The sequence below is a fragment of the Pseudopodoces humilis genome, chromosome 21 (genome assembly GCF_049639895.1).
Source record: "Pseudopodoces humilis isolate 2021_Gansu_Grassland_sample_001 chromosome 21, ASM4963989v1, whole genome shotgun sequence".
In the NCBI taxonomy this organism is placed as follows: domain Eukaryota; kingdom Metazoa; phylum Chordata; class Aves; order Passeriformes; family Paridae; genus Pseudopodoces; species Pseudopodoces humilis.
The window spans coordinates 4,498,928-4,511,693 of NC_142220.1; the positions used below are offsets into that span (position 1 = coordinate 4,498,928).

Consider the following 12,766-nt stretch of genomic DNA (forward strand, 5'->3'; position numbering starts at 1 on the left):
ACCAACATAATTTCATATTTACTACTGTCTTTTCAGTCCAGTTTTTATTCTTCCCCCTCATTTTTCTTAATTTCAACAGTTACAAATTCCAAAAGACATAATTCCTATTCCCACATAAATACAGATCCACACACATATTTTGGGAAGGCAACCAAGAACCCATGCAAGATTTTTATAATACATTAAAATGCACAAGGAGCAACAGACATAAAAACAATGGATGGGCAGAAGATGATCCTTGAGGGTGATGTTTGTGCTCACTCTCTGCAGCAGGAAGCAGGGCCAGGTTGGTAGCTGAGTGGGCTACGATGTCAGAAGGTCAGATCACACACTAGGATTTGGGCTCATCCCAAATGTTGACACAGTATTGAAAGGGGAAGGGAGAGGGGAAGACATGTGACATAAAGGACATTGTATTCAGCAGTAAATGTTGACTGGAAATGTCCATCATTGGGCTGGGGAGATGAAAGTCCACTCTGGGATGTCCACAAAGATTTCTTCTTCTTATGTTGCTAAATGTTGAATTGGGTTGGTAATAAGCACCAGATCTGGAGAAGAAGAGTCTACTTACTAACAGTAAATATCCTCCAATATTAATTTAATTTTAATTAAATGTGATTTAATGTATATTCCCATCTGACAAAAAGAGAGTCTCACCACATATAAGGCTAAAATTTTGTGAGTGCTATTTGTCTTAGCATGCTATCTTTAAAAATTCTGCCTTGATAGTTAAGGTAAAACCACAGGATCATAATGGAATGCTTAGATATTCTAAATCTGCATTTCATCCTCTCCTTTGATTACATCTCAAGCTTGCCCAGTTGGCCCTTTCCCAGCTTTTAACCTTTCAGATATGATCTGCAGCTGCTGGATGCTACAGGAAACAGGGAAAGACCTAAAACCTTCTGAGGTATGCTCAGGCAGAAATGCAGTGAGCCTTGAGACCTCACAGCAGGCTTCTGGTCACACAATGTACAGCACAGAGGGAATCCTTGGCTTTATGTGTTGTAGAAGAACTGCTTCAATCCAAAACTTGTTATTCCAGGAATAACATGATTAATTCTCATGGGTTTCTTCTATAGATGAAGAATAACAAGACAATTAAGCTTGGAGCAAAACCTGACTCTTACAGTCCATCACAAAACCTCTTTTGCCTCCAGTGCTGAAACAGGCCTTAGAAAAATATTAGAATTTTCAGGAAATCTAGAGAGTACAGATAAAGGCAAACTCACTTAAATCTTAATATTACAGGTACTTGTGCTTACACTGCAAGAACAGCTTTCAGTTTAACCTGTTTCACAGTTGGGACATAGGTAATTTTTCACAAGGTAGAATGAATATGTATGTTCAAGGCCTTTCAACATGATTATTACTGCAGGTTCCATCAAAATGCTTCTTCACAGGATGCAGTCCTTACTTCGGAAATTAAGATCTCCAGTGCAGAGTTGTTCCCATTTAAAATGTTCCTGTCTCACAACAGAACTCCAGAATACATTTATCATTCAGATTCCAAGTGAGAATAATTGTTTATGGTAAAGTTCTCAAAGAACAGGGGATACTGAGCTAACAGAAAGATGACATTCTCTTTATGTGTGCACATGTAATCCTAATTAATATGGTCCTTTGCAGTTACAGAGAAGAATTAGTAGGATGCTTTAACATCACTTTTATTTACCTTATTGATCAGGACTCCAAAGTCTCCAGTTGTAAACAACAGTGGTATGAAAAAAAAAACAGCAAAAACAATTTTAACAAGAACACTACGTGGACAAAATAATGATTTATTGGAAGCAAATATTCACAAAAGGTATAAAGGCAATAATTCCAATTGTTTACTTTTTAACAAGACAAAGTTACTCCATTACCAGATTTATTCAGAAACATTAGATTTAGATTAGATTTAGGAACAATGTAGAGTATTTTAAATCCCTGAGAATGATGTCCTCTCGTTCTTTTATGCACTCCCTGCCCCGCCACCCCCTTTCCCCCCCAAAAAAAAGGTGCTGGAAATTTAATTTCCTGCTCAGTTAAGCTTTTAGTGTATCACCATCCATTCTTTATATCAGCATGAAATTTAAAAACGCAAGCAAGCCCAAGTTCCACATCAAACTCATCCACATTCAGTGGCAGGAACCCAATTTAAAATTACCTCCAGTTTCAAGTTGGTATCCAAGCTGCTTTATAGGTAAGGCTACTGACTCTAAAGATAAAACTTGTTCCCCTTAAATCAGACATGAAAGAAGTAACCTCCTCCTTTTTCTTTTAGCTGGACACAACTAGGGGTTTTTACTTTTCATACAGAAGTATGGAGCTGTGAATGCAAGCCTTCAGTCTTGATCTTTTTACATCTAGATTTAAGAGATCTTAGCATCACAAACTTCCAGTTCCTACTGCACATTTTTAGTAATTTTTCTCATCCCTCATCATTTTTAGGCTTATATCAGGCAGAGAGTTTAAGAATGACAAACTTGGGTAGCAAAAGCATTTCCTCCTATGCAATGCAAGTTCCATTACTGAGTTTCAGGAGGAAGCCACCCTGCAAGGTAACAAAGACAGATCCAGGCACAACACATGCAGACAATTTGCAGTCCAAGTTTAGACATTTTTCTAGTAAGACTGTTGCCTTTGTGCAAGGATGTAACATATCCATCAAAGAACTCCTCTACCTGACACCTGACAAACAGCATAAGCAAAGCATGGGGAACAAGGCTAAACTTGAGTACTTTTAAAAGCTGCAGCTGATGTTGGTGTTACCTTGCCAGTGGCAAGCTCTTCAGTTGGAGATGGAAAAAAAAAATCTAATAAAACTCAAGGCATAACTCAACTAAAATAAAGTTATTTCCAATATTAGAGGTAGATTTTATCCAGTGTACTATATAACAGCTGCTCCTGTAAGAGCAGAGATCTAGGAATTAAACAATTTAAATCAATTTCAACACCTATGTGCTCTTAGAGTAATTAAGGCAAGCTTTTTGTATATCCTTCAAGAAAGCAGGCACACCACTCTGTAAAGAGAAAGGCAGAAAAGTTATTCTTGCATAATGAAATCAATAAAAACGATAAACAAGATGAGAATTCCCATTACACAGATCAAGGCCTTCAAACAGATACAGTTCTAAGATCTAATATACAATTGTCTAAGATACAAGTCTAAGATCTGGTACATAGCATCACACCAATACTTGGGAACAAACTGCATTACTGAAGTTTGCTTGTCTTGAGGCTATTCATCTATGCTCTGAAACACAGTTATTTGGTTTGCTGCAGAAATTTACCTGCCCAGTTGACAAACCAAAGGAATTTGACAGGAATTAAAATAAGTAAATTAATTAAGACTATTGTAATGAGACCATACAATAGTGAGATTGTAAACTTGGGACTGTGTAAAAACTAGGAAGGTCGATATATCTGTTTCAGAAAGAATTAATTCCACCCAACACGTAGAAGATGGGTATGACTGCAGTGAATTTGTTGCTTGAAACAGATTAGCCAAAGATCATTGAATGTAACCTTTCCTTACCTTGGAAGCCCAGTTGACCAGCCAGGATGGAATCATGCCACCAGGATTATCAAAATAGTACATATAGACTAGAGAGGAGAGAGAAGTTACCAGACAGTTACCTGTGACTCAGCTCTAACACACTGTCACAGAAGCTGCTGGTGGGCATGACTGGAGCACCAACTACAGCAGTTCTACTCTAAATTCTTCACAAAAAGGTCAACTTGTCCTGAAGTGAAATGTGAAGTAAATACAGGCATTCCCCGTTAACCTTTGGGAAGCTGATAGAGCCACAACAGCAATTTAGATTATTGCAAACCATTTTTGTCACCCTGTCTTATAAAGTAAGACTGTCTTTGAAAGACTAACCTCAGGCAGGAGTCAAGCTCTAGGCAAACCCTTTAATCTCTACTCCTGTCAAACACAATACTTGAATCATTGCTGAGTTAAGAAAATTGCAGCAGAGTCTCCCCAGCTGAACTGTCTGGCAGGAAAAGAAGTACAGACTGGGGGTGGGATGGGAGGACAGAAGGAAGTGGTCAATAGACTATTCTTAACCACCCAGCCCAACTGCTAAATAAAAAGATTCTTTACAGTAGTGCACTGTACTGGACATTTCCAAAAGTTTCATTCATTTTAAAGTAACCCCTGGCTTAAAATTTCCAGTCCCCCTCTTTGTGTGTTTTGTTAATACATACATTCCCTGCCTACATGACTTGTCACACATTTTCTTGACCTCTTACCTTTACATCCAGCCTTGCCATCACTTTCAATTGCCAGGCTTTGTTTATAGCTTTTAACTCTGATAATACCGGGCTTTTCAGGGCACTGAGGAACAGCCACACTTTTTGCTAACACAACCCAGATCTTCCTCCCATCCACATCCATCTCCTGGCATTCCCGAATATAGACATACTGCATTGCAAGTTGAGGAGGCATGTCAAAACAATGTCAGTGTGAGGGATGAGGAGCTGACAAGTGAATTCCATCACAAACAGCAGCTCCTTCAAGTTATTTCTCGTGTTCTTACAGGATTCAATCCTGCAGAGCAGTAATTCAGCTATGTGAGCTCTAGCTCTGTGTGGGAAGAGACACCCACATTCCTCTTCATGCCATATATATTCATGTAACACAAGGACTGCAAGATCTTAGACCAGCCCAGCAAAGTGATGGAATCATTTCATTGTTGGGACTCTTGGATGACCAAGTGGCAAAAACTGCAAGAGGAACAAAAGCCTGAAAGGATACATCTCTGTTTGAGAGAGGAAAAGGGTACTTCACTTCCCAGTAGATTACTTTTTCACCATCATATGTTTCCTCATACAGTTCTATGGTTGAAAGAAGAAGACTGTTAGATATTTTTAATTTCTACTGCAGCAGAGATATAGATGGCATCAAGAACTGCTCAGATTTCTGACATGAACACATTTTACACTTAACCCTGATGTCAAAATTAGTATGTATGTAGAATTTCAGCAGTAAGAGACATTAAAAAGTTCCGTACCAGGACTGTTCAGGAATCAGTTAAACAAAAATAGGTGGCCTGTTTTCCTGTGGTGGAAACAAACAAACAAACAAAACCAAACAAAAAACCCAAAACAAAACCAAAACAAACAAACAAAAAACCACCCCCAAAACCAAAACACTCCCCCCTAAAAAACACCCCAACAAACAAAAAGAAACCACAACTCCCAGAATATAAAAGCAGAACAGTTCTGGAGGAAGCAGAGTCAAATTCCTTTTCCAACAGTTTGCTCATTCAAAGCCTTTCTGTCTCAAAGCTTTTTCCTCACCTGTGCGTGTTCTGCACAATTCTAAGCCACAAGTACAATGTGCTTTTCCACAGGCATGTCCTTGTACATTATACTGAGCTATATGGAATTACGAGTGCAAATTTCTAACACCTGAAGACATCTTACATGAAGGATTAATGAATTTTCGAAAGGAAGTCAGGAATTTCACAGCAGTATATACATGGAACAGCAAACTAGAATCTTGAGCAGTTTATGAGTCTTCATTAAACTACCTTCAGTCTGCCTTGAAACTCAAATCAGAAAGCAGCAGAACATGAAAAAAAAGTAACCTAAGAGTAGTGCCTAAAACACGGCAGTGACTCAGTTGGAGAGTAGTCTGGCATGAAGGAGAAAAATTAGTTGTAATCAACCCACATAACTTTTGAAAGTTTTGGGTTTGAAAACCTATCTCCAGTACATCTTCTTTCCCTGAGGCAGAAACTGCCACTGTGAGGGCAATGGACCTGACAAGCCATGGGACTGAGCCAGGGTGAACTCCTGTTAGCTCAGGAGTAAAAGAAGAGTGTCATCCAGAAAGGTGGTTCACCTCAAGTCAGAGTGGTCTTTTCTTCATTTAGAGCAGACTTGTACTTGTACTATATCCTCCAGACTTGCAAGTGAGGCCAGAATAAACTGATAATCTCATTGATAAGGCAAGAACAGTGTCCCAGATGGGAGATTCTTTCTCTACGTAATATATTCCAATATATTCTGTTAGCATGCCCTACAGATCAGCTATCGCCCACAGAAAAAAAAACTTCTCCAGCTGGAGCAACACTGGATGCACCTGGTGTTGTAATAACCGACAAGATTTATCTTTTCCACCAGAGGTCACTGGAGCATTGGATTATTCACTTTACTTTCACTTCTAACCACAGAGATTTCCTTTTTCAAAGCCACCATGAAGCTGTTTTAAAGACCCCGATACAACTGTTATTAGCTACCTTATTTACCTGTGTATCTTTGCAAACACAGGAAAAACACACAACAGGTAAACCACATCCCACCTGCATTCACTTCCAAGCAGAATACAGTGCATTTTAATCAATAATCTGATTTCATTCAGCATCACTACAGGTGATCACAAGTCCATTCTACCCATAATAGGTATAGCAAAACTTCCTGCTTCAAGTCAGTTATTACCATTAAATTGTTGGGAAGTCTGATCTCAATCAGGAAGGTGCTGCAATCAGGAGTAGCAAGTTTCAGTATTGCTCAGGCCCAACCATTTTGCATCATGCCACAGAAGTGTGTAGTACCTCAGTCACTATTCTACAGTTTAGTCACAACTTCCCTGCTGAATTGGCAGCTGCAGCACAAACCAGCCCTCAGGAACAGTTGCCTTTTCAGCTAAAAAGGCAGCTACTTCTGCTCTGGTCAGGTTTTTATTTCAGTGCCAACCAGCAGTTCAGCAGAGAACTCTCCTTTGGACTGCCACTTGCATGGCAGTAAGAGCACCAAGGAATACAAACAGTAACACCAAGTTCCTGGTGTAAAAGGTGCCAAGAACATCCAATGCTTTCAGGAAAAGATATTCCATCATGCATCAAACTGGTGGAAGCCTGAGGAAAAATTTTTACAATGGGAACAATCAGTCTTTGAAATAATCTCCCCAAGGACAAATTTTAAGACTCAGCTGAACAGGGTGCTGGGCCATCTTGTCTTGGCTGTGCTCTCACCAAGGAACTTTGGACCAAATGATCCCAGAAATCCCTTCCAACCTGCTATTCTATGACACACTGCTCCACTGCCATATGCAAAGATGCACAAAAGGTACCACCTCCATTTCTCCCCAAGAGATCTACTAAAATTTAACCTAAGCATTACAACTAGAAGTTACAAGGCATTCCAGCATAACCAGTGATGCTAATCATACGCTTTAACCAACATGGGAAGAATTCATTCCAGAGGAAAGATTAATGCTGTTGAGACATTAGTGATTCCATATCAGTGTTTACTTGTATATTTGCAGAGTGCAACCTTATCCCAAAAGATATTTAAGTCTGACCCAAAGTCTTTGGAGGCAGTAACTTCAAAATACCTTTGAGGAAAGTTTCAGTGGGAACAATCAATGTGAACTCCAGCTTGCTTTTACACTGCCTAGATAAGCTTACCTTTAACATATTGATCCCACTCTTTTCTGAAATTCAAGTCCATGTAGACATCTGCACACAATTTTGGGGGAACATCAGCAAGACCACCAAAGATTTTATATTCATAAAGTCCTGATTGCTGTGGAAACAGAATTAGGAGAGGAAAAGTCACACAGGAAAGGGAAGTACTCTGCATCAGGGAGAACAGCTGAAGGAAGTTAGGTGGGGCACAAACTACAAATATGCTCAAGAGCTGTGAAAGCAAGTGTTCAAAAAACAATGCAAGATTCAGTCTTTAACCTCTCGACTTTTTGATCTGTACATGAAAGTTTAAATGCAGCCAGGCTGATCTGCCCTGCACAGTGGCTGTTCCTTCCCTTACACCAGTACCCTTTTACTTCATCAGGAGTTCCAGAGGGAGCATTTCTTCACACAGTCCCCCTTTTCATCTCCAGTGGTCAGTGTGGATTAAATCCTGTCCGAACTGAGGTTTACCAGAAGCATTAAATTCTTGTGGCAAGTTAGTTATGCTTATACATCAGGCTGGGATACTTTAGAAGCATACTTTAGAAAGAATGCTTTACAATGTCCATACAATGTTTTATACATACATATTGTATGAGCCATTCATACAATAGCAGCACAGCCACTGCAGTAAGCCAGGGTTTCCTTGGTCCCGTTTGCCTGGCTAAATCCAGCCTTCAGCTTCCCAAAGTTCCTTTGCCTTCATTCACTGCATGATGCATTTACAGGTCAGCTCTGGGTTAAGCTCTGATCCTAAAGCCACCACTTCATCCACTCCAGCAGGAACATGCCCAGCACCCTGTACTCCATCAACACACTAATTCCTGCATGGATACCTGGCAGGCACCTCAGCCCCACCTGTGCTGTGTGCACACACTGATAAACTCGTCTTGCCATTGCCAGTCACCACATCCACACTGTAAACAGGGACTAGTTACCACTGAACAGAATTCCAAGGTCTATGAAGTGATGGTTTTTTTAAAGAAGCTTTCCCCACTCCATTGTGCCTTTAGGACAGCCCTTTATGCTTGCTGGTTTTTTCTAACATTATCATGTCTGAAACGATATCACAGAATACAAATACAAAATTGTCCTACAAAGAACAGCATGAAGTCCAGGAGTTGAGAGGAAACTGTGACCACTCAGTTTAAAAAATAGGACATGTGTACATATATATATTTATATATGGATTTAGAAGTCAGCACTGAATAAAAAAAATCTGTGTCAGAATGGAAACACTATCAATCACAAGTCAGCTCCTAAACTACTAAAGTTCTTTAAAGAAGTTAATCCCCCCAAAAGGGGAGAAAATTTCATCCCAACCCTTTCTGAACTACCTCCTGATTTTAGAAGATTAAGGGTGGAAAACCAGTGTGCAGGGAGTTCTGGAGAAAGGCAGGAATGGGGGAAGGCTCCTGGAGAGCAGGATGCTGTGACACGGGCGGGCTCAGGAGCAGATGTTGAGGGACACGCTCCCCTCACCACAAACCCCCTGCGAGGGGAGGATGGCACATCGGACACCCGGGAATTCCCGCTGCTCACAAGCTCGGTTCCCCGGCACGGTGTTCGGGCGGGGGTCCCTGCGGCCCAGCAGCTTTCCCATCAGCAGTTAATGGCATTACCCGGAAAGCTGCTTTCTGCGAGCCCGGAGAAACCGAGCCCAGGCCTGTGCGGGGGACCGGCGGCTGCGGCCGGGGTCGTGCGGGCCTCGCGTCCCCTTCATCCACTGTCCCCTTCATCCACTGTCCCACTTCATCCACCGCCCCCATCATCCACCGCCCCCTTCATCCACCACCCCCATCCCCGTCCCCTTCACCCACTGTCCCCTTCACCTACCGCCCCCATCACCGTCCCCTTCACCCACCTCCCCCATCACCCACCGCCCCCATCCCCGTCACCACCGCCCCCCGTCCCCATCACCCACCGCCCCCATCACCCACCGCCCCCTTCACCCACCGTCCCCTTCATCCACCGCCCCCATCATCCACCGCCCCCTTCATCCACCACCCCCATCCCCGTCCCCTTCACCCACTGCCCCCTTCATCCACCGCCCCCATCCCCGTCACCACCGCCCCCCGGCCCCTTCACCCACCGCCCCCGGCCGCCCCGCTGCTGCTGCCGGAGCCCGCCCACCTCATGGTACAGCCGGTAGATCCGCACGCCCATGGTCTCCACCAGGAGCTGCCAGGGCCCCGCCGCGGCCGGCGCCGGCTGCTCCAGCTCCCGGCAGGCGGCCCGAAACTGCTCCTCCGAGAAGCCCCGCGACAGCGATTCCTCCGCGTCCGCTGGCCCCGCCATCCCCACCGCTCCCTCTACCTCCGCTGGCCCCGCCATCCCCACCGCTCCCTCTACCTCCGCTGGCCCCGCCATCCCCGGCGGCCCCTCCGGCGGCGGCCGGGCGGGCACAAGCTCCGGCCGGGCACGGCCCCGTCCGGCCCGCCCCGCTCCGCCCCGCGGCCGGGCCCCGCCGAGCCTGAGGGGCCGGGGAGCGGGTTCGGGGGGTCACAGCGGCTCCACGGGAGATCCCTGCCCTGCAGGTGCGCTCCGTGCGCGCTCGGCTTAGGCGGGGTCTCGGTGGTGGTGCCTTTAAGCCTGTGTGACATTACCCTGGAACCAGGACGGGGACACGTTCTGTGGGTGTGATGGTCAGGGCCTTCCCTTTGGGGTGCTCCCCAGGGACAGATTGAACACTATAGGCACATGTATTTTTGTGTGTCTACACGTTTTGGAAGGTAGTTTTTCCTTATGGACTGTTCATATGAAAGTATTATATAAAGGACCCGCAACTGCTATACAGGTGCTTGGCAGGTGAGTGTGGCCCTGGCACAGCCCACCAAGGCCAGCCTGGCAAAGAAGGGGCAGCAGGCTCTGGTCCATGGCAGACCGGGCTGCAGCGGGGTGGACAGGATGGAAGGGGACAGAAAACTCACTGGGATTAGCTCCTGGGCAGGAGAAATCCACTGGCAAGAACACATTTTGCATCTTGCTCAGGCTCTGCAGTAACACCACCTATCACCCTCAGCCAAAGCAATAAGGCCTTCAAAATGTGACTATGGCAGGTTTTCTCCTAGGAGTTATAAATCTGTTTTCATTACAGCTTTATTCTTCTAATTCCTGTGAGATTTTCCTGCTGGACACTGTGTCTTCAGAATAAAACAAGCAGCTCTGAGCAGTGGGATGGAGCAGGTCATCAAACCTGCTATCTGGCAGCAGCACCCAATATATTTGGTGGTAACCTCTGTGCAAGGCTGGAATAATGTAGTGTTTCTAGCTTCCCTGCCAAGTGGCTGAGCTCTTTGACAAAGTTCACTTATGTCAGCTGTCCTTTCCAGTTCCAGTCAATTGGTTTGCAAGCAGAGCATGAGGATTTCTGGCTGACTGGTTTGGATATACAGGCTAATCTTCATCGTTGCACAGTCCAGAAAACTTTTGGAGAGAGCATTTTGGCCTAAGTCAAGATTGTATCTCACAAACTTCTTCCCAGTATGTAAGTTTGATGCCAGAACTTGACCTGTACCATCTTTTTAAAATAATGTCAGTAATAATAATAAATATCTGCTCATATCTTACCTGCTCTCACCTCCCCACTGAGACTGCTAGGCAAACATTTTAGTTCTTTTATTTTTTGTAGTAATCCGATATTATTATTATTATTATTATTATTATTATTATTATTATTAGCAACAACAACAACAACAACAATAATAATAATAATAATAATAATTTGCTTATTTTTGTTCTTTCTTTAAACATTAGTTAAAATGGCAAGCTCTCAGTGAGCCCAGCTGGCTCTCCAAATGTCAAGGCAATACATTTCTTATAGCTGATCTCTTATGAGTAATTTCTTGGCTAATTTGCCTTGAGTGAAGCTGCACTGCCCACCCAGCTGAGGAGCTGGTCTTTAAAATGGAATATGAGGCAATGGCCTGGAGGTGAGACTAATTTATTTTTTCTTGCAGAAATAGTTCTTTACTTTTGCAAAGCTTTTATTTGACAGATTTCTGTCTCACTTTTAAGTCCCGTTCATTCTCTGAAATAGGGCTCAGTGAAACTGAAGGAGCTTGTGGCTCTTTACACAGAGGTGACTTTGACCCAGCTGTGAGTCAGGAACTGATCTTTAACATGTGCATGTGACATTACATGATCTCCTTGTTTGTGCAAAAGGACTGGAGTGATCACAGCTCAATGTTGCCTATTATTTTAGGGTCAATGTTTTACATTACATGGTTGTCTACATGGCATCAGTGAATTGGCTTCAGCCACCTGACCACTCCCTCTTTCCCCAGCACTTTCATGGAAAAAGAGATTTATCTCACAAGGCCACTCTAGGGACAAAATGCCTTTCAAAAAAGGCATTACTATGTGACCTTTTTTCTTGGTAAATAAGGAGTGGTGATTACTAAGAAAGCACGAGCTGTTCTGAGAGTTTATTTTCTGTTTTCATGTATGTTTACGTAAGTGTTATTATTTATCGCTTGTATTTCCATGTATTGCCCTTAGCTTAGGGATAGAAGCTGAAGTTTGAACCCAAGTCCTTTAGCATCTTCACTTCTGGGTAGTGGCTGTAGGCTGTAGGGATGAGTTCTACTGCTCTGCCCCAACACTGTGGGACAGCAACTGCTCCAGGGCAGCTGGGTCTGGGAACACAAACCCAAAGGCAGCCTAGATACAGCAAAATCCAGTCCCACACGTGGATCAGGGATTTAAATACCATCTGAGTGAAAATAGAGAGGTACTATTCTGGGGCAATGGAGGGGAGTTTCAAAAGTGCCCATAACTTTATCTACATACTTAGTGGATCTTGGGCTTCAGGTCAGTTACCCTATGGTGCTGTAGTTAGGGTACCTGGTTTTCAGCCAGGCTTTCTGGTATGGGAAGGTTTAGCTTTTATCCCTGGTAGTGTTTAAGGACAGGTTGGACTGGGGTCTGAGCACTCTATCTAGTGGAAGGTGTCCCTGCCCATGGCAAAGGCTTGGAATGAGATGGGATGATCTTTAAGGATCCTTCCAATCCAAACCATTCTGTGATTTTACGATTCTATTTAGCTGCTGCTGCTCTGAGTGGGAAATATACCTCAAGGCAACTTGCTGATTTGGGCTATCAGTGGCAAGAGTGTACCTAAATCTTCCGCTTGTTTTTTAGAATGGGAATAATCTGTAAGTATTCCCCTCTAACACCTAACCTTTCTGTTACTGAAGTCACTGCTGGGTAATCCAATGAATTCTGTGGCATGGAACAAAACCAGGAAACTGGACAACTCCTGCATCAGAAAATCATATGTGGCCAGAAGTGAAACCAGCAATGAATACTACATTGATGTTTTCAGTTCCCAGGTGATTTTCAGTGTTTGTTTTGGA

At 43.4% G+C, this 12,766-nt stretch overlaps 1 protein-coding gene across 1 annotated transcript; it reads right to left on the reverse strand.

The window, feature by feature from the left end:
- Positions 1-1,765: 1,765 nt before the first annotated feature.
- On the reverse strand, positions 1,766-9,735 carry PCTP (phosphatidylcholine transfer protein). The gene is made up of 6 exons (XM_088065529.1): positions 9,543-9,735; positions 7,407-7,524; positions 4,748-4,827; positions 4,243-4,414; positions 3,521-3,588; positions 1,766-3,005 (listed from the first exon to the last, which is right to left on the reverse strand). The coding sequence occupies exons 1-6, from the start codon at positions 9,705-9,707 to the stop codon at positions 2,940-2,942; spliced, it is 669 nt and encodes a 222-aa protein (XP_087921655.1). The 5' UTR covers positions 9,708-9,735; the 3' UTR covers positions 1,766-2,939.
- Positions 9,736-12,766: the final 3,031 nt, after the last annotated feature.